At 34.8% G+C, this 20,662-nt stretch overlaps 1 protein-coding gene across 1 annotated transcript in view; it reads left to right on the top strand.

The window, feature by feature from the left end:
• Nucleotides 1-20,662, top strand: part of rasa4 (RAS p21 protein activator 4) — a 116,328-nt gene that overhangs the window by 28,591 nt on the left and 67,075 nt on the right. Inside the window, exons 3-4 of the mRNA XM_039756614.1 lie at nt 9,100-9,213; nt 14,217-14,278. Of these exons, the coding sequence (XP_039612548.1) occupies nt 9,100-9,213; nt 14,217-14,278 (176 nt within the window). The remainder of the gene's footprint in view (nt 1-9,099; nt 9,214-14,216; nt 14,279-20,662) is intronic.

Here is a 20,662-nt window from a genome sequence, read left to right as displayed (position 1 = left end):
ACTTTGGTGTTCACTGTCAGTTCTGACTGATACCTAATCATGATCAATGAAATCCCCAAAATACACCAGCTGATCATAAGACTCGGAGGACAGCAGTGAAGGGGTATTTGCACATGAGTACAAATTGATGTTCTTTTCTTTTCTAAACTAACATTATGATTGTGCAATTTTAAAGAGTATGATGGCAGTATTAAAATCAAAGGTATAAACACCAATTTAGTTTTTGCTTCTATTTTCTTGCATTCATTTAGGTCTAGTTCTCAGACATTTTTCTTTTTTTTTGTTGTAGTTAACAGAATTATCATTTTTTTCGATAATGACATTATGTTTTAGTTTTCATTAACAAGAAGAATACTGAAGGAATGTACACAATTACTGAGCACATTCCTTGCCCTTGTATAACACACCTTCTAAGACCACGTGACCTCAAAATCTACACAAGGAGACCCCAACTTCTGAAGAATCATGGCATCATAGTATCCAAACTTGCAAATGATGGCACATGATGGCATCTTAAATGTGCAACTCAACATGTAGAAAAACAAAAAAAAAACAAAATAAAACACTAAACTTTCTTTTATTTCTGACAACTGTATGACTTATTATTATTATTATTATTATTGATTTGACAGATGCCTTTACCCAAGGCAACTTACATGATCAGGATACATTGTATATTTTCAGGTATATTAAACTGACTAGCTCAGTGTCAAACAATATATCTGAAGTAGGAACTGAACCAGCATCAGTGAGTTTTAAATCTAGTATCCCTCTTTACACCTATAGTATGACGTGCATCCAGCATTTTTCGCTGGGTAATAGGCCAAGAGAAGACCAGCCTAGAGAAGACAAACTCTTATTTTATTCTTTCTAGTTTGTCACAGTGACAGTCTTAAAGCATCTGTTGGTTTCCAACCAAGTAATGCTTAAAAGTGTACTTTTTTTGTCTTATTTTTCCATGAACAGAGTAAAGATCTGTTTAGGTATGAGTACTTTTCATAAGGTTGGCAATATAAATGGCCATTTAAATTTTGTTTGTTTTTTATTAAATTAAGAGGATCACTAATGACCATTTGATCATTAATATTTTTAGAAAGAGAAGTTGTCCATATTCATTTTATGAACATTGTTTTATAAATATAATTTCTCCGCAGCAAGACGTGAGACATATCAAACAGGCATATCCTTATTTTAACTTGAACTACAGAATGAGAGGGTGACAGTGGGAAGAACACATAATACAGATGAATCGAACATGAGCAGAACCCCTGGGCCCTTTCAGTCACATTTAAGCCATTTGCAGGATACTCTTTCTCTTTCTCTCTCTGTCTTTTTTAAGCCTAACCATTGGGCCTTTCCAAAAATTCATCCCCAGACTTTAGCCTGTATCTTGAGGCAATATTACACCTTATGCTGAGGACACGTGTGGATTAAGTCCCGTGATTACTTCCAATGTCAGAAACATTCTGCTTTGGTTAATGGAACATCATGTTAGCATTTCTTGCAGTCTGCTGATCATGCATAACTAAGCCTTAGTAGCCCCAGGGACATAGGTGCCTAAAGCAGCTCCATTGTTATCTGTACTCTCCTCTAGGGAGCAAAGTTCCACATCTGCAAACTCTGTTCTGCTTGGAGGAATTGCAGTCATCCAGCTGCTCAAACATTCTAGAGGAGTATTACTAGCTTCCTTCTAGGGCACCACACATGACAAGGTTTTAGCCCTCCTAGTGGCCCATTTTCTCTCAACCTGACAAAGAGGCGTGCTTTCAATGGTATTGTGGTAATCTTTCATTCTCTCTCTCTCTCTCTCTCTTGTTCTTTGTCATGGTGAATTTCTGCCTGATTTCACTATGTGGATTATAGTAAAAATCCATAGTATCAATATTTTTCTATGGGTTAGTGATCATACTAACTAAATAGCTTCTTCTGGATCTATTTGGCTTTAGGTTAAGTCAAAGCAGACTTTTGTGTTTTAATATTATGACCACATGACCCAGTATCAATACACCATCACATTTTTTTCTTAAAAAATCTCAGAAAGCCTTATTAATAAGCCCACCTATATATTCACTTATGATAGTTTCAAGTCTGACAACTTGCAAAACAATGATGTCCTGGCTTGCATTCATCCACTTCGTGTTGTTCTTGTCTTTATAAATGCACCCAGATGTTGCATGCTAAAAAGGGACATTGTGATAGTAGCTTACTCTTCTTCGGAATATCGGAAAAACCTACAGTGCTGAGGCTTTCATCTCTTCATATTTTAAAAATAGGCCCTTTATGTCTGATGTTAATCTGATGACGTAAGCATATTGGTAGCAGAATATGAAAAATGATATGGGTTTTTTTAGTTTGTGTGGGCATGACACTGACCTGCCAATTAGGTACAATAGACACTGTTATCGAGTGGAGTGTTTGATTAAGTGACAGGACCATGAAGTTTAGTCAGAAGACAGTTTATAATTGCTCAGGACTTGAGTGAGTAGCAAGAGAAGACTTCTTCTGTTTTGAATTAATGAAAATTTTCTAAAATTTCTGAAATGTAATAGACATAGATAGCATTAGAATTTAACTTCAAATTTTTAAATACTTAAGGATTAGTTGACTAAAAATTACTAGTCCTGATAAATCTGTACCAGTCCTTCTTGGAAAAGAGATTAGGCAAATATAAAGATGAGCAGAAATTCAATATTGTTGCTTGGAACTAACAAAACAGTCCTCCTCCATCCATTTATGAATCAAGATTTTTAAAGTTGAAGCCACATATAATTTTAATATCTCATACTGATTCCTGTTTTTTTTGTGCATATTGTTTATTTTGATATGTTTGATGTGTTTAAAATATATAATAAAATGTAGTATTGAAATTCAGAAATTCACAATTATGAATGTAGTTGCTGCTGTCTTTAATTGGAAGCTCCATAGACATTAATGAAAAGAGTCTTATTAGTTTCCAGTTTCAAATTCAGAATTCCAGATGTGTGCAGTTTGAACTGGGTAATCATAATTTAATTATAGAGGTCACTAACTGGAATCTCAGCTGAAAAAATGAAATTGTAAGCATTGAAATTCTAAAGATGAATTGAAAGTTTAAACCTCTTACCACAAATTTCACCAAGTCAAAGCATAAATAAAGACATCTCTTGACTCAAAAGCTCTATAGGGAAAAGTATCTGTAATTTGTATTCTTACTCATCAATACAAAATTGCAAACATCTATAAATTTCATTTTTTACCTGAACAAAGCATGAATAAAACAGCAAATCTAAGTATTGTTCAGCTGCTTGTTGTATACTTACTTAGAATCTCTCAGACATGCAAAACTAATTACAGTGTCACAACCATAGCACAGGTTTCATTAAAGACAAAGCTATAGAAGCACCTGTAGTTAAATTGGAAATATCCTTTGAACAGGAAGGTTTTAAGGCTTTCAAGTGAACCTGTAGGCAGAAAAAGAATACTGTAGAGAGTGACTAACTACAGTTAGCTTTTAAAGAGCCTTCAGACATACAGAGACCTACATACACCTTCAGACCTTAGCAAACATACTGACAGGTCAAAACTAGAAGAGTTGCATCATGCAGCTTACAAACAAACCATAAGCATGTTCTGTCATCTGCTGTTTTGTCACCATATGCATTTGTTCTGCATGTTTTTGTTATTCCACCCTTTGCAATTGATTTCCTACTTGAAGGTAAACTCCATAAAATGCCTACTTTAGCGAGTTTTTTTTAGCAAATTTTCCTGTCTGGAAAGGGAAGGGTGATCGCCTGGATTGCAGCAACTAGAGGAGGATAACACTACTCTTGGTGCTGGGTAAGGTCCTTGCTAGGGTCATTCTCAATAGGATCCGTGATCACTTGCTCACCTACCAGCAACCGGAACAGTCTGGTTTTACGCCTAAGAAGTCTACCATTGACTGTATCCTGGCACTGAGGGCTCTCATCGGCAGAGTTTCTTTGCAGCCTTTGTCGATTTCCTAAAGTGTTCGACTCAGTTAATCGAGCTGCCCTGTGGGACATCCTGAGGGTTCGTGGAATCCCCTCGAGGTTGCTGGATATCATGGCTGGCCTGTACACTGGTACAGTGAGTGCTGTGCAGAGTGGAGGCAGAATCTCCACAAAGAACCTTCATACCACATGTTACCACTATGTTTTCTTGTATTAACTGACATGCAAATAGTAAATTTTAATATAAAAAGTAGTGTTCTTATCCCAGTTTGGAATACTTGGTAAGAAGTTAAAGAGATGCAATGTTTGACTTTGGATTTTTTCAAACATTCTTTTGAATATGGATTTTTCAAAAAATTATCTGTTTGCAGTGCTGGCTCAAGGGTACCAACCGCTGAGCTTTATTTCTTTATGTGATATTCTATATTAGGTTTCATAGACACTGTAACAAAACTGGCAAAATAAATACTGTTCATTCATTTGCAAAATTCTCTCCCAATTCTTTATACTGTACTTGCCTAATCACATTTTTCCTTACTTGAGTACATTTGGGGAATTTAAACAACTTTAATATAAGCTGAAAGCTAAAAGTTATGAAGGAACCTACAATCAGTAGGCCATTGCCCAAATCACCACCACCACCTTTTAACTTGCTTAGCCAATTTCGGACTTGGGGAGCTAGTGTCTATCCCAGAAAAACTGGGCACAAGATGAGAAACAACCAGGTGCAAAATATCAGTCCATCACTTACCACACTCACACATCCACAGTTACTCCCACTAGGCCAGTTTGTCTCGGCCAGTTTGCCTTACTGGCATATTTCTTGACTGTTGGAAGAAAACACGAATATCCTAAGAAAACTCCATGCTGATAAAGGGAGAACAGGCACATTCCATACATATAGTACCTACGCCAGTGTTTAAAACCCTAAATGTTATGCCACCATGTCATCCTAGATCATATCCATAAGAACCTAACTACTCTGTCAGAGCCAAGAATCAAAAAGAGTTCAAAAACATCAATGATCTTTTATTTATCCAGCAGTGGTTGATGGGAATGAATCACCTGCCATGCTAAACAGCAGACTGTTTCATTCTCACATAAGCAGTAAAAATAAACAAATGTGTGATGCAAGGAAAGAACCCCACTAGTAGAGGTTAAGAAATAAAATGTTTTGTTATTAGGAATTTTTCAATAATCATTTTATCTTATAATACCATATGTTAAACTATGGTTTAAGGAATGGAAAAATAACAAATGTGACCTTAATTTGCTAGATATTTTTACCATAGCAGGCATACTGGAAGGTTGATGTTTATTAAAGGAATTGCTTAAGTAAGTGGTCAGATAAGGACATCCTGTTATTTACTTGCACCAAGGCCAAGACTCAGTATTTTTCCAGAGTCCATTTGGTCAGCATCATCTGTTGAATGGATAAATTAATTTTTGCCCAAAGTAAAAAAAAAAAAAGTAATCATTTAAATAAAAAATTCAGATGTTATTAGTTAGTTGGTTGTTAGTACTGCTGTTTCATGAATCCAGTATCTAGGATCTAATCCCAAACTCAGTTGTTTGTGCAAGATTTCCACATATCTTCATGGATGCTGCTGCTGTCCTCGTCCATCCCCAAAGCATATGCATAGTAGGTTAATTGGCTACTCTTATTTGGTCCCAGCATGTTCAGAGATTCTACTTCTGAGATTGTTGGTATGTATGTGAGAAGGTTCTAAGGTGGACTTGCACTGTGAAGAAGGATAACGAATGCAGCTTTTCATACAACTTTGGTTGCTCCTTGGCACGGGATTTGTAAAATTGTCTTTGATCGTTCTTTAAGACATGTGGGGGTGCTTGGGGCTATTACAATATGTTTTTTTCTGATCAGTAATGTTAAATTGTGAGAAGTACAGTACTTAGGATAAAAAAGATTTTATAATTATACTATTTTTTTCAAGTTAATCCTATTTGCCAATTTCATTCTGGGTCATTTGAAAAAGGCATCACTTTTAACTTGCATGAGAAGCTGAGCTTCTCCTGGTGCATGGATGCTTTTTGCTCTCTATTTGAAGTTTTTCTGAAGCAGTAATTGTGTTAAATGTTTCTGTTTAAACTTCTTTGTTTTATTTAAAATCACTGCATATTTTGTTTTATTTATGTCATCCCATCCATATTCTAAATTGCGTATGCAGTCCAGGATAATATAGGGGCAATAATTATGCTGGCAGCACCAGGTGCACGCTAATGTGCACATCACATTTACTTACACCAGGGTAATTTAGAGCTGGCAGTTGACCTAAGACACACTTATTTAGAATGTAGGAGGAATCCATGTACAAACTCCACAAGTGGTAGTGCCCAGAATAGAGTTCAAACTGAGAACTCATTGAAGAACTCATGAAGTTCTTTTGTTTTTTAGTAGAAATGAATTGAATTTACTCATATCTCACTCAATGAGAATTCACAATACAAGGTTTATTACTTTTTAAATTTAAGGTATTCTTTTATTTCTGAAGAGTTCAGCATCATATTTCACTTAAGATGTTCCTTGGCTGGCGCAGTGATATCCGGCTTTTCTGTGTCTAAGTAATATTACCCAGTGCCAACAGCTTTTCTAGCCCTAATTACATGGCCATTTTAGTTATCAAGTTCAAAGACTTTATTTGCTTTTCTTTTTGTGTGCTTTTTCCTTTGTATTACTGGGAGAGGTTAGAATAGTTTTTATAATTCTCAAGGTTTTTTCATTTGTGCAAAAATAAGGGGAAACAACTTATCACAATGCCAGCCAATGGCAACACCTTGACTCCTGAACAAATATCATGCAGATAATAATTCCAGATTTCAAAAATATGTAAAGTGCTAATTTATTTTAAATAACACAAGATTATTCACAATGATGGAACAATAGAAAGAGTAGTGTTGATAGAGAAATTGACTAAGAATAAAAATTTTAAATGCCTCTGTAACAAAAGCATGCTTTTCTTGGAATAGTGGATGAAAATCCATAAACACCTCTTTTTAAGGCAATTTGCTGTACATCATTTTATTCAGTAACAGATACTAATCTAGTTATAAATTGACACGTATTCTGACAATCAAAGCTGCCTATAAAGAATACAAATGCCCAGCTGTAAATGGTAATCTCAGATCCTGATACTGTTTGTACAGTATAGCAGCCACTATAGCACAGGAATAGGCTTGTGTATGTAAACAGAAGCTAAACACAGAACACACTGTTAACTCGTTGCACAATTTTCAAATGCAGAAGACTGTTTAGTAGCAATATAATTCAGTTCAATTAGGGTGGCTACTGATAATGTTTTTTGACCAATTCAGTGATGTTTTGCTTAGCCTTAACATATTGAACAAATTTGAAAATGTACACTTGGCATTAACATTCAGGTACATTCCGGAGCTGACTATTGTGGAAAAGGATCTGCATTCTTGCTCTTGAGATTGTTTTTGGCTTAATGCAAATACTGAGTAGAGTTCAGTTGGTTCATGACAGAATATAGAACCATACATAGAGAATACCATACCATTTCCTATGTCCATCTAATGCTGAGCTTGGTTGTTGGGGGTGGAACCTATCCAAGTAAGTATAGAGTGCAAGGCAGGAAAGCTCTAGCATTGCCAATCCACCTAACATGCATATCTTTGGATTGTGGGAGGAAACCACAGTGCCCAAAGGAAGCCCACATGGGCACAGGAAGAACATGCAAACTTCATAAAGGGAAGACCTGGTCTTCTTATTGCAACTATAGCACTACCATCGCACCATCGTGGCATCCTGCTTAGGGAATACCATCTTCTATTCACTTCTAGGTACATGACCTTTTGCTTTCCTTGCTTTTGTTTTTACTTTTATTGTTATGAAGATCATGTAAGTTACCTGTTACAGTCTCAAGCAGCAGGAGAACTGAGTTAGTTTTGCAGAGATTCACACAAGCTGCTTGATGGCAAGTACCAGCCTATAAACAAGACTCTTCTTGGTTTTTAATACTTGAACTGGAAATCTATCTTGCCATTAGGAGTAGCTATCAGAAATGAGAGAAGGGGAAAATATAGAAGTTTAAAGGAATTTTCTCAAAATTCTCTTAAATTTGAAACAAATCAATTGGTAAAGCACATCATACAGAATGATTCTCTTTTTTTGAGTTTTGAAAATGTGTCTTGTCCATGATGCCAAAAATATGTTCTGGGCATTTTATGCATTTTGATGCCCTCTACTGGCTGTTTCAGGATTGACAATTTAAAAAAAAAAATTCAGTTTAGTTCAGTTAACAACAAGGTACAATGTTCTGTATTTAAAATATCTCTGCAAAAAGTGAGCTGTTCTCACAAAAATCCCTTGAGCAATAAGTGGAGATTAGTACCTAGGGAGCAAAGATTTTTCATGTTAGATAGACTGATGGAAAGACAGAAAGAAAAACCGATGAAGATGTTAACAATAGATGCACTTTACACAAATGTACGTAAAAAGAAAGCAAACACCATTGATTACTATCCTGTCAGAAAAATTGACCTTGACTCAGTAGTAAAAAGGCCTATTGTGATACTCGACCTAAAACACCATGCATTTACACATCTATGTACAGTACAAATATTTCATGTTGTTTTGCTTACAAATGAACCTACACATGTGTGTTTAATTAACACTGAGAGTCACGGTGTTCTCTAATCCCACATTCCTGACATATACCATTAGCCACTAGGCGGTAAAAATATCATATATGTACATCCTTAACCACTAAGCTTTAAAAATGTAATATGCATAAAATTCTTAAAACAGCTTATTCCAATTCAGGGTTGTGGAAGATATAGGGCACAAGACTGGAAGAAGCTCTGGACAGATATCTAGTCTAACATACACACACTTACTCGTGTCTAATTTATAGCTGCCAGGTAGCCAACTACACACCTCATACCTTTTGTAATTTCCTAAATTGAAGAACTGAGCTGCAGTTTCCTTGTGTTTTGGTTTATTTCTACTCACTATTGCATTTTAACATTTTAGATAGATAGATAGATAGATAGATAGATAGATAGATAGATAGATAGATAGATAGATAGATAGATAGATAGATACTTTATTAATCCCAAGGGGAAATTCACATTTTTTTATTTATTGATGACATTTTGTATTCTCCTTTAGGACTGCTACAATCTGGAAGACACTGTCTCCATTCTGGGGTGAAGAGTACCATGTGAATCTGCCACCTAGTTTCCACACAGTCTCTTTCTATGTTATGGATGAGGATTCACTCAGGTACTGTGTATAAAGTTATGTACATAAAGTAATTTTTAAAATACATAATTTAAAGTACATTGCCTTACCTCACTCCCACAGGGGATAAATGATCAGTTCTAGTACTTTTTTTGGTTCCAGTGCTTATAAATTCTATTTTCCAAATTAAAGCACAAATATCTATATCTTCAATAATGCCTTGTAACACACAATTCACAATTTAAGTTAAATTTTTCAGCTGGATCTGTTTTGTTGATAATTTGTGTCCTTATGACATATGACTTACACATTAATTAAAGATCAGTTCCCTTAGCCTGTTGAAGTAATGCATAATCGTTAGTCCAGACATGCAATTAGTTTCTCTTCTCTTAACAGCTTCTAGTGCTGTTATATATTTTTTTGCAGATTCATTAACTCAATGGCACCCATTATTCCAAATATGGTCTAACTTGCACTTTACAGTGTATTACATTCATAAATTCATATTTAGGTATTTTTGCAATGTATACTAAAATTTTGCAAGCCTTTAAAGTTTCATCTGCACATTTTCTGTAGACTAAAATGTCTGACATAATCTAGAGAATGTGTCAATATTTAGAGTTGGTGTTGCATTTAATATTTTGCACTGGCATATATAGAACTATATTTTTCAAGGTCTGGCTCATTGTTTGCCTAGGTCTTTCTTGACCGTTTTTACTTTCTCATCAGTATTTGCTGTCCCTATAATGCTATCATCTTTAAGTGAATACCACACCCTGAAAAAACCATGCTACTTTTGATGAAAACGAAATCAAAGACTTTTTCTAAAGGTTAAAAAGCAAATATTGTTTCTTATTATCTGCTACTTTAGTTGACTGTTTACGAAAGCCCTATACTTTATAACTTGTAAGGTATCTTGATTGCCAATTCTAAACTGAGCCAGTTTAAGTGAGCGTGTTTGTTTGAGAGTGTCCAATCATTAGTCAGCAACCCTTGAATAGAAGAAGCAAGGACAGAAAACTGATTTACTATACAGGTTTTGTTTTCTTTTCTGAATTTTTTAATTGATTCTTCATTCTTAATTTTTTTTTTTGGTGTGGTTTTTAAAACATAATTTCAGAATTTACTGTATTGTGGTCTGAGATGGACTGGCACCCTGTCTTGGTGATTGTTAAGCCCTATGCTAGCTAGTATAGGGTCCGGAACCCTGCAGCGACAACCACCCCCTTCTGGTCTGGCATGGTCTAGTGAGATGAACATTTTCTATATTTGACTAATGATGCAAACTAGAGAAGGTCCTTTGGACAGCTCATACTTCAGTGAATTTGACAGCCTTTTCTCCATTCTGTAATATTTAGGAGAGAAGTGGGAGGAGAAAGGTCCAGGAATCTTTCTGATAAAAAAAAGTTTCTGCCTGTCTGTTTCTCTATTAGAAATGAAATGGGAAATGCCCACTTGGTCATACAGAAGTAATGCTTTTGCTGCATATAATATTGATAACATTATCAATAAGCTCCATTTGTGTGTATTATGCAGGTGCAGATACTCCCAGACTTGCAGCATCACAGAGATCTATTTATTTGGCTGTAAGCACATTGTTCATATCAGCACTTCATGGTTGTGTTGTAAAAAAAAAATTACGATTTCTTTTTTTCCTCAAAAAGCTTCTGTTTCTTTCTTATCAGAAGCAGTGACCATCCGACCTCACTAGAGCTGTTATTTTTTTAGCAGAAACTGACCTTGCAGCTTTCAGGCCACACTTTTTATTTTTATTCAGTCTTCTACAGTAATTTGTGTTATTCCTTGTTCTGCCTGTACTCTTGTCTTGTCTACACAACTGCAGAATACAATCAACAAGCAACCACCACATACTTTTTTTGTGCACATCCAGCCAGTGCTTACTGTCCGTGTTCCTGTTTCATCTGCACAGTCTACTGGCACACAACCAATGAGGATCATCTTTTTATTTCTATGTGTAGTTAATCTTTGTACAGGTAAGCAGCATATTGAAACTTCCCTGTTTGACTGCTGCTCATCATAGGTAGCTGCCATTTGTTTTTGCAAACCCAAAAAACAAAACCTTAAAAACAATTTTGTGTTCTATTTTAGACTTTTCACCAAACTGACTGAAGTGCCCTACATTATCTTTTATATTCTGGGTTTCAGTATCTGTTTGACCATTGATGCTGAGTTCTGGAAACAAACAGTAGTTTGATAGTTGATTTACATCAAGACTTAAAAGTTAACCTTAATTAAAAAGTAGGCCTAGTCTACACCAACACCAACCAAAATTTGAAAATGCCATTTTCATTTTAAACGTTTTCCATTATGCTAGCTTTTTCAGGTCATTTTCTTAAAAGTTTATCAACCACTCTGAAAGGTAAAAATGCATAAATCTTTCTTACTTGGTATTTGTTTTGTATCAGCCAAGAGTGCTGTTTGTTTATTGAAAAAACCTGAAGTAAATCCAAATACCAAAAGACCAAAGAAAATACTTTTTTATAAACCAATAATGAGGACAAACAATGGGATGACATATGACACTCCTACCACTGCGCATGTTAGTATTGATAATAAAGGTACATTTTTATACCGTAATTTGGTGCCAGACAGTGACACAGAATCCTAGGCCTTTCTCTAATAAACAACACACACTGATTTCTGATGTTAACTACAACCTATTCCACACCCTCCATGGACCATTGCCTCCCTGAAAGAGCAGTGCTTGATGCTTTTTTAGATATTGATTGATATTGACTACATACTACAGTGTTTTGCCACTTTTGGACCTGTTGGTTAACCAAGTAACCATTCCTTTGCTCTATTTTCAGAATAAATTTTAACAACCTGTCAGATGTTCTGCCTATTGATTTTTACACATTATTGACCATTGCTTATCAGAGCAACTATATTTTTGGTGACAGTATAATACTGTAAAAAATAAATCAGAAATAATGACAAACATACGTAAATAAAAATTAATTAAATGACAGTTCATGTGTGTCTTTTCTGTTAGATATTCGGGGCTGCATCAGTGACCCAGTGCAACAGAATAAAGCATTTAAAATGAAAGTAAAAATTAAAAGGACTCCTGTGTTTATATTTGTCAGGCATCTCAGAGTAGAAAAATTGGCCTAACTGCCTTTAAATTCTCAGAGTGATGAAAATTTGGCCCTACTCTTAGAAATAAAAACATTTTATTAATTTACCTAATTTAGGAAACTACTCCTAACTTTACCAGGATTTAAAAGAGCTCACAAACTATTCTGCCATCCTGTAGATGGCATTCAGGCAGAGACTGACATGCACATCCCAGAAAAAGCTGAATGTTTTGGAAACAATGGACAACGATGAACTTGTAAAAGATACCTACCTGATAGAGACAGAAACATATTCATATCAAATCTTGTTTTTTACATGATCAATACATCTACATGAAAGACATGCACTGTCAGACAAAATTAAAGTGTTAGAAACATTGTGGTTTATGGCCAGGCTTAACTGTCATTCTTTGTGTCTTGATCTTTCCATCCCGGTGTTTGTTGCATTCATGATTCTGCAAAGTGGTAACAATTATGTGCAACATAGCATAATATCCTACATTTTTATGTTCTTCTTCTTCTTCTTATACTTTAATGTTATTATCTTTGTGGTGAAGCCTTAGCGTTAGTTTCAGAAAACTACAAAAATGTCATCATAAGTTGCATTTTACAGCTAGGGTTGTCGTAAAATCGTGATGTCTTTTTTTCTCAGATGTCAATTCCTATTCTTAGCTGGGACTGGGACTGGGACTAGGACATTTTGTAAATACTTCTTATATCCTACTCTGAGCTAGAGCAAATTCTTATCGTAGTGTGATTTTTTAGTGCAATACTTTCATTTTAATACTCTAAAATGCTTGATAAATACGGGCCCTGGAGTTATTTTGTGTATTTTCCATTACAGGAGGCAGATGAGAGTTACAGTCAGTGAAAACCATATACTTTCAAAATAATTCAGGGAAACTCCACATTATGTACATCCAGCTGTCTCTCTAGCATAACAGAGTGGCAGATCATTTAAAATAGTGACATAATACACTTGTCAGGGGTTCCTTCAGGTTACCAATTATTGGGAAACAGGAATGAGAGAAGCATTTGATCTTAAAATAAACTGTGGACACAACAGCATGAGCTGTGATTATTGTCCATTATGAGAACACTGCTAACTAGAATTATTACCAGGAGAGCCCAGTAATGCTTCTGCCTTGCAGCTCCAGAATCTTTGATTCAGCTTTATAATGTCTGCATTTTCTCCCCATGTCTACATGCTTTTTTCCCAGGTCTCTCATTTCTAAAATCCTAAATACATGCATGTTTGGTAAATTGGCAATTGTAAATTAGTCTTGTATGAGTAAGTACTTTAAGAAGCAGGCTAGTATACAACCCAGGACTTGTACCTGCCCTGCATCCAATACTGAGAGGATAGGCTCCAGTTCCCATAACCCAAAATAAAACTGTTAAAAATGATTGAATGCATATTAGTTGTAGATATCAGAAATATAGCTAGACAAGGCACCATAAATGTGTTTTGTTACAATGATCATGCTTAAAATCTCCATTAAATGCTGACAACTTCAGGAATAGATTAGATTTTTATTCCCTTAATTTTGTTTAGTCTCAATGTGCGGTGGTTAAATAAAAAAAAAACTGGCTTAAGTTGATGTGGCAGAGTCTTAAAATAGTAAGTGTAAAATATATGTAAATTTTGGACAACATTTAATAGTGTACATGTCAATTTGAGAATTTTTATACTTCTAAACAAGAGACCAAGGGCATTAGAAAAACAGTTATTTTACTTAGAAAAAAAAACACTTCTTCTTTACTGCAAAATCGACTTATATAAGAGTTCGGCATTCACTGGCTTGTCTCAACAAAAGTCAATAAGCTCCTGAAAATCTGTAATGTAACTTATATACTGTAGATTCGCGGATATGGTATAATATTATCACATGCTTGAAATTGATAAATGCTGTGGATGAATTTGACCTTTGTGTTGTTTTGCAGCCGTGATGATGTCATTGGAAAAGTGTCAGTCGCAAAGGAGATCCTCGCTTCTAAGCCTCAAGGTAAATGATAGGGGAGAGGGTGTATGTGGAAAAGATTGTTTACCAGTCCTGGTGTGTTTAGCATTTGCACAGACAGACCTCACAATTGTAATAATGTTTGTTTTTGTGTGAGGTGTATAGTTTTATACTATATCTTTAAAAGAAATATGCCTAACCTGTATAGATATACTGTACTGGCATTTTCTACTTGTAACACAGTTATCTGATGACAAGACGGTTCACAGAGCAGTGCTTTTGAATGCAAAATATATGTGATGCTTTTTGAATGAAACAGAATGCAAAATGTTGTAAAATACAGTAAAATCAACTTTTTCAATTATTTACAGTAGGTAAGAATTCATTTCTGTGTTTTAGTTAAGTTAAAGCCTAAAAATGAACACGGTTTTTGTATTTCCTAAAACTGAAGAACTTTCTGCAATTACATGGTTAACACTGTAAGGCATTGTATACCATATTTCCGGTTAGAGAAACTGAGATATTGGTCTCTGTGAAACTGAGTTAACACACAGATTTCTCAGAGAGTAACCTGGCTATGCAACCATGTTAACCCTTAACCGGGTTGCAGTTAAGGATTTTGTAGTTTGTTCCAATCCATTGCACTCTGTTAGTCTGCAGAAGTCTTTGCTTTGCACATGCATCCAACAACAAGTGGTAAAAAATGGCGGAAGCATCTACAAAGATATATTTTCTGAGGAAAATGCTTGGGCGATCCCATGATTCCTCCTCCTGGTTGGAATAATCAGTCTCAGTATTTCAGAAATCACTAAATTTATGTTGATGAGCTGAATGTACAATTGTTTAGTTTAACAGCGTAATCTAGAGAGACACGGGCTACAGGATTGTTTTGGGGTTCTCAGTGACCATTGATGGTTTTTAATGTGAGCGCATTTTTATGACATTGGAGCATTTTGCTAAAGTAGAGCTACATTAGTGAATTAGTCCATGTAAACAGGATTTTTAAGAAACTAGATTTTGGCCAGATTTTTGGTTACTCACCTTTATCCCAGTTTTGTGTATGCCTTTAAGCACACTCACTGTGAAATACCCTGCTGAGTCAGACATAAGATGAGTAACAGCATGAAATGCATTTATATTATAATACAAGTATCTGGTATTGTGAATTTCCCCTTGGGATTAATAAAGTATCTATCTATCTATCTATCTATCTATCTATCTATCTATCTATCTATCTATCTATCTATCTATTCTTTGTTTTCCTGTGCATAACTTCTCTTTTGTCTTATACACTTAATGTATTATATATGTAATGATATTTGTATTTGATTAAAAATTAACAAGATACCTATTGAAAAGAAGAAGGGATATTAAACACTAGTAGATTGGACTTCACAATACCTTTCTAGTTTATCCCTCATCCACATTTAGTTACAAACCAAGATGGGGCACTAGTGAGAAAGATGCTAGTTGGCTGTAAGCAGACTGGTAAAATGCTGATTAGGTCAAAACATTGAAAAATGTTTACATTCCTACCCTTTTGAAGCAAATCTTGATACAGTACATTATTTGTTTCTGTCTCATAAGGATCATATTAGATACCGGATCATTTATTTAGGCTGGTATTCAATAAAACATATTACTGTCAATGAAGATTGCTTTCTAATTCACCACAGTCTGAAGATATCTCATCTTAAGTGGACATGAGAGTTGTCTAGTTTCTTAAGGGATTTTGAAATTAAATGAGTTAAGCTTGGACACGTATTCTCAAAGGAAATCACATTATAATCACTCCACTTTTTCAATTCAATGATAAAGACTTCTTTTTTTCGATTATATGTTCTTTATTTGGATTTAAAATACTGTTTTGTTAATTTGAAAATGTGAAAATGGTGACTTCTCCATTGAAAGCATTACAGAAATGTATGAAGTGATAATTAATCTTTTATCACTTGTTATTTTCAGAATACTGGCAAAATTGTAATTTTGTTTGGAGATTGATGTGCTGTAATATACTGTACTAAGATTAACATGCATGGAAGCTTCTATCACACATTCAAGGCCTAAGGTGTCCACCTAATTCATTTTCTGGAGTATTTTATATATTAGCTCACCATCTAGTTTGCAAAAATATTGTTATTTAAATTGGTTTTAACTAAGTAGGGGACAATTCATTTCTCACACTGTGTCAGTGGCAATTGCTTTGCCCATCAGCTAAACAAAATAATTCTTAAAATTTTGTTATTAGTTAATTTAGGTGTCTTTTGTCTAGTATTAAATTTGGGTTGATGACCTGACAACATTCAATGGCAAAGAATGCAGTAATACAGGAAATTTCTTTATGAAGTAATTCTTTGCAGCACTGAATGTTGTTCGCTGTTTACTACTTCTGGAATAAATCTTTCAACTACTTTCAAGGTCAGAAATACCCTCTGGGGCTTTTGTGAGTATTCTACAAGAGCTGCATCTTCTGGCCCCAGATGACCCTGCACTCCTGAACCCCAGCACACATTTAAATGGTTAGGTAAGCCTCCCATAGTCTAAACACTATACTATGTGTAGTTTATCCTGCAACATATTTCCCTGAAAGCATCTATTGGATAGGCAGACTACTATTTTATTAGTTACCAACCCCTCTCTACTTGTTTCTAATCTTGTGACCCTAGAGTTTTTACATTTGAGACACCTACTGCTAGATTAAGTTCTACTCTCCCGGCCATATTTCATTTACAGTACGGGTCATCTGTTATGTGCAATCCTTATTCTTATTTTATATCCTTTTATTGATGCTATTAAGGAAGATACTGTGTGATATCAGATATCTTTTTTCTTAACATCATCTTCGTTGGCTAAAAGTTAGGTATTGTTTTTTTGTGAAGAGTGGGGTATCCTGATGAGCAATCCCTGGACCCAAATATAACCAAGGAGATCAAACTATAAAACGAGGAAAGAGTGATATTATTAGAAAAATAGAAAGTTCAAAACAAAGAAAAAATAAAGAGCTAATGCATCAGTGCACCTATGAAAACACATATATGTCCCTAACTATCACATGGAGTGGCTGGTCCACATACACAAAAGTACAAAAGCACCTCCTTTTAACCTTTACCAATGTTCTTTCTCCACACCCTGACCAGTGTTTCTCTTGCTAGTTAAACATTTGCCTCTGTATCACCGCCCAATTTCATGCTCAGATGTGTTAAGGCCTAAAGTGACTTTTAATCTTTAGCCAGTAACTACTGTCATGTCTACTCTCGGAAACACTTTTGCTGTCACAAATGTCAAGTAGCAGCCCTACATTTGTATGTCTAGAGTTGCCTCTTGACCAGCATAAAGAGGAATATGTGTTTTCCAAATGGGATGCTTCGCCAGATAACTCTGAATTGCCCATGCAGTATATTAAATGGTTTCATGCTGCCTTGAGTTAATTTGTAGGACGTCCCAATGTTTTAGTGGTCATATCCCACATTTTTCCTTTAAAAAGTTCAAGAACTTGTAAGGCCCCTATTTAACAAATTGGTCACTACATACATCCATATCACACGTTTAGTAAATTCACATTTACCTGGTAAAATAACCCCTGTTTGTTTTCCACATCATACTTGTCATGATTTAGAGGTTTTTCTAGGTGCAGAATGCTATTCTGTATGTGTTTTGTGATTCTGGTTTCATTCTGGAGGTTTTTAATTTTTTAACTTTATATTTTTGTGTTACTGTGCCACCATTTCGACTCTCATATTGTTGGCAGTGACCCCTAGTTGCTATTCTGTGACATTCAGAGGTCAAATCCCATGATGTCATCACTGTGACAATTTAAAGGTCTTGGATTCTATTGTATCCAAGACTAGGGCTACAGTAAACAAACTTTTGCAATGATAATTACTGTTTAATTTCTTTTTAGGTTATCATATTTTTACATGCTTTTACGTGGAGTTTTTTTTTGCTAGATACAATAAATATGGCATGTTTTTGTTAATTTCTTTTTTAATAATTATATTGTTTTTCATTCATTATTTTCTTTTTTCGCAATTACTTTTACATTTTTTTTTCCATCTTTTTAATGTTATTTCAGTTTTCATAAATTGTGTATTTATCTTGTTCCAAGTAAGTTGATCCCAGGGGGATGGGGCATGTGATGCCTCAGAAAGGTGCCGGCTAAACTGTATTGGCAAAAGGAATCCAGTTTTGACATTAGTTTGTTGCTATCTGTCTTCCTTTGAAAATTAAATATCATTATAATCTTCCCACAACGTTCAAAGGTACTACTGTTGCCTAGGTAACATTCCCAGAGTCCCACAGGATTGTGTAGTGCATGTCATCTTCAGCACAACCTATAAGTTCTGGCACTTGTGATTGTAACTTATCCATGGTGGGATAAAAAAATACTTTCATGTGATGTTCTATGACTTTCTGATCTCAGTATTCTGACTTTCTTTTCATGCAGTGGTTTCTGATTCTTGTCTTAGTTTCTGGCTTGTTGAAAGGTTGATTTGTCTTTTTGGTAATGACCCCTTTTGTATTTTTTGCTACATTTCATCTCCAGATCCTATAATTAAAACATTTTTGCTGTCTCTTATTGAAACAGTATAAAAACACAGACCACAAATTAGGGAACCTGAGATGAAGTAGCATTTTGAAAGACTTCAGTTGTTAGACTTAGAACAGTCAACCTTAGGAAAACTCCATAAGTGTTGGGAGATTTAACTGTAGGCAGTCAGTCTTTATTTAAGGATTTACTGTTGGGTACCTTGGAGTGATATTCTTACTCCAAAACTGTTGCGCCAATTCCATGTTCATTATTCAGAAAAGCCTGATAGATGCATCTGAACTCTGCACTTTACAAGAAGGGCTGTCATAATTCATACAGTTTTATGGGTGAAGAATGTTTTTCTGTACATACTGTAATTTGTTATTTTTGTTTCATTCTTGACAGTTCAATAGATTTGATCACAGTGACACAACATGGCAAAATATAAAACCTGGCAGGATACAAAATACACAAAAGGGTCAGACCAGGACCTTGCTAATCTACACCAAAGCAGGCCTCACCCTGGGTACTCAAACCCAAAACTCAAGAGGCAGGATTCAAGGCCTGCATATGCCCAAAATAGAGCTCTGCTTTAACAGTCAAAAAATACACTTTAAATGTCCCAAATCTACAAACATGCTTCCCTGGCTTAAAGGCTAAGGTCAACAAGCAATGTTTATATAGAACTTATTCACAAAAATCAAAAAGAGAATATGAAAAAAGGCAAAGTAAGAACAAATAAGATTCTCCTAAAAAGGCAATCCAAGCAAAATAAGTCCAAAACTGAAAACCAATAACAAAATTCAATAAACCATAAAATCCAATACAGTACTCACTAACAATATCTTTTCTTCAAAAGCTTCCTTAGACCTCTGAGAGATCCATCACTCCATTGAATATAAAGGTGGAGGATAGTCCCTCAGAAATGATTTCATCAAGGCCCCCCTTTTACGATTTTTACCAACACAGAATAAAGGGAACATAGCTATGAGACAAATGCATACAATATATAATTACTCAATAATGTTTAAGTGAAACACTATTAACTAAAATTATCTTTAACAAAAACAAATTATAAATAATAATTTAAAAACAACAAAAATTACAAAAAGGAAAATAGGCATAAACCATTGAACAAAGCCCTGGCTGAAGCATAAAATCAATATTTTGAATGTTTTGATATATATATATATATATATATATATATATATATATATATATATATATATATATATATATATATATATATATATATACATAAAAATAAAATATATGCCCATGCTGCTATTTTAGCTTTCATGGGCACTACCATTTTGTAGCCTTGGACAATTTGGTGTCAACAATCCCATTTGTTACCTCATGACAACCAGAGATCACCTGTAATGTCATCATGCAACACTATAAAGATCAGTGTTTTGGACCTCTAGGTATGCAAGATTTTGGACTCAGTAAACAAACTTTTTGTAGTGCTAGTGTTTGATTCTTCTTAGGGTGTTTTTGTGTGCTTTTTGATTATAAGTTGGGTTTAGGCGTTGGTTTTGTTTTTGGCATATTTTGTCCTTTTGGTTCTGATCCTTTTTTTTGTTGTGAATTTTGAGTTTGATATTTCCTGTCCATATTTGTTAATTTTTATTCTGCCTGTTATTCATTGGAAGTTCAGTGCCTAATTGAAATAAACTGGAATGCTCAGTTTGCTGCAATCCAGTTTTCTACATACTGTAAGCACACGTTGGATCCATGCTGTTGTAATGTACATGTAATTTTTTTTTTCTTTCTGTTTTGCCTAATCTAAAATACAATTTAACTTGATAGTGACTTCTTACAGTCCACATCTGCAATCACAAAAATTCTTCTGTATCCCAGATTGTTGTTGTTTTTTAGAATCTTGATTTTTACAAACT

Source organism: Polypterus senegalus, chromosome 6 (assembly GCF_016835505.1).
Source record: "Polypterus senegalus isolate Bchr_013 chromosome 6, ASM1683550v1, whole genome shotgun sequence".
In the NCBI taxonomy this organism is placed as follows: domain Eukaryota; kingdom Metazoa; phylum Chordata; class Cladistia; order Polypteriformes; family Polypteridae; genus Polypterus; species Polypterus senegalus.
This window is presented reverse-complemented; position numbering and strand designations above follow the sequence as displayed.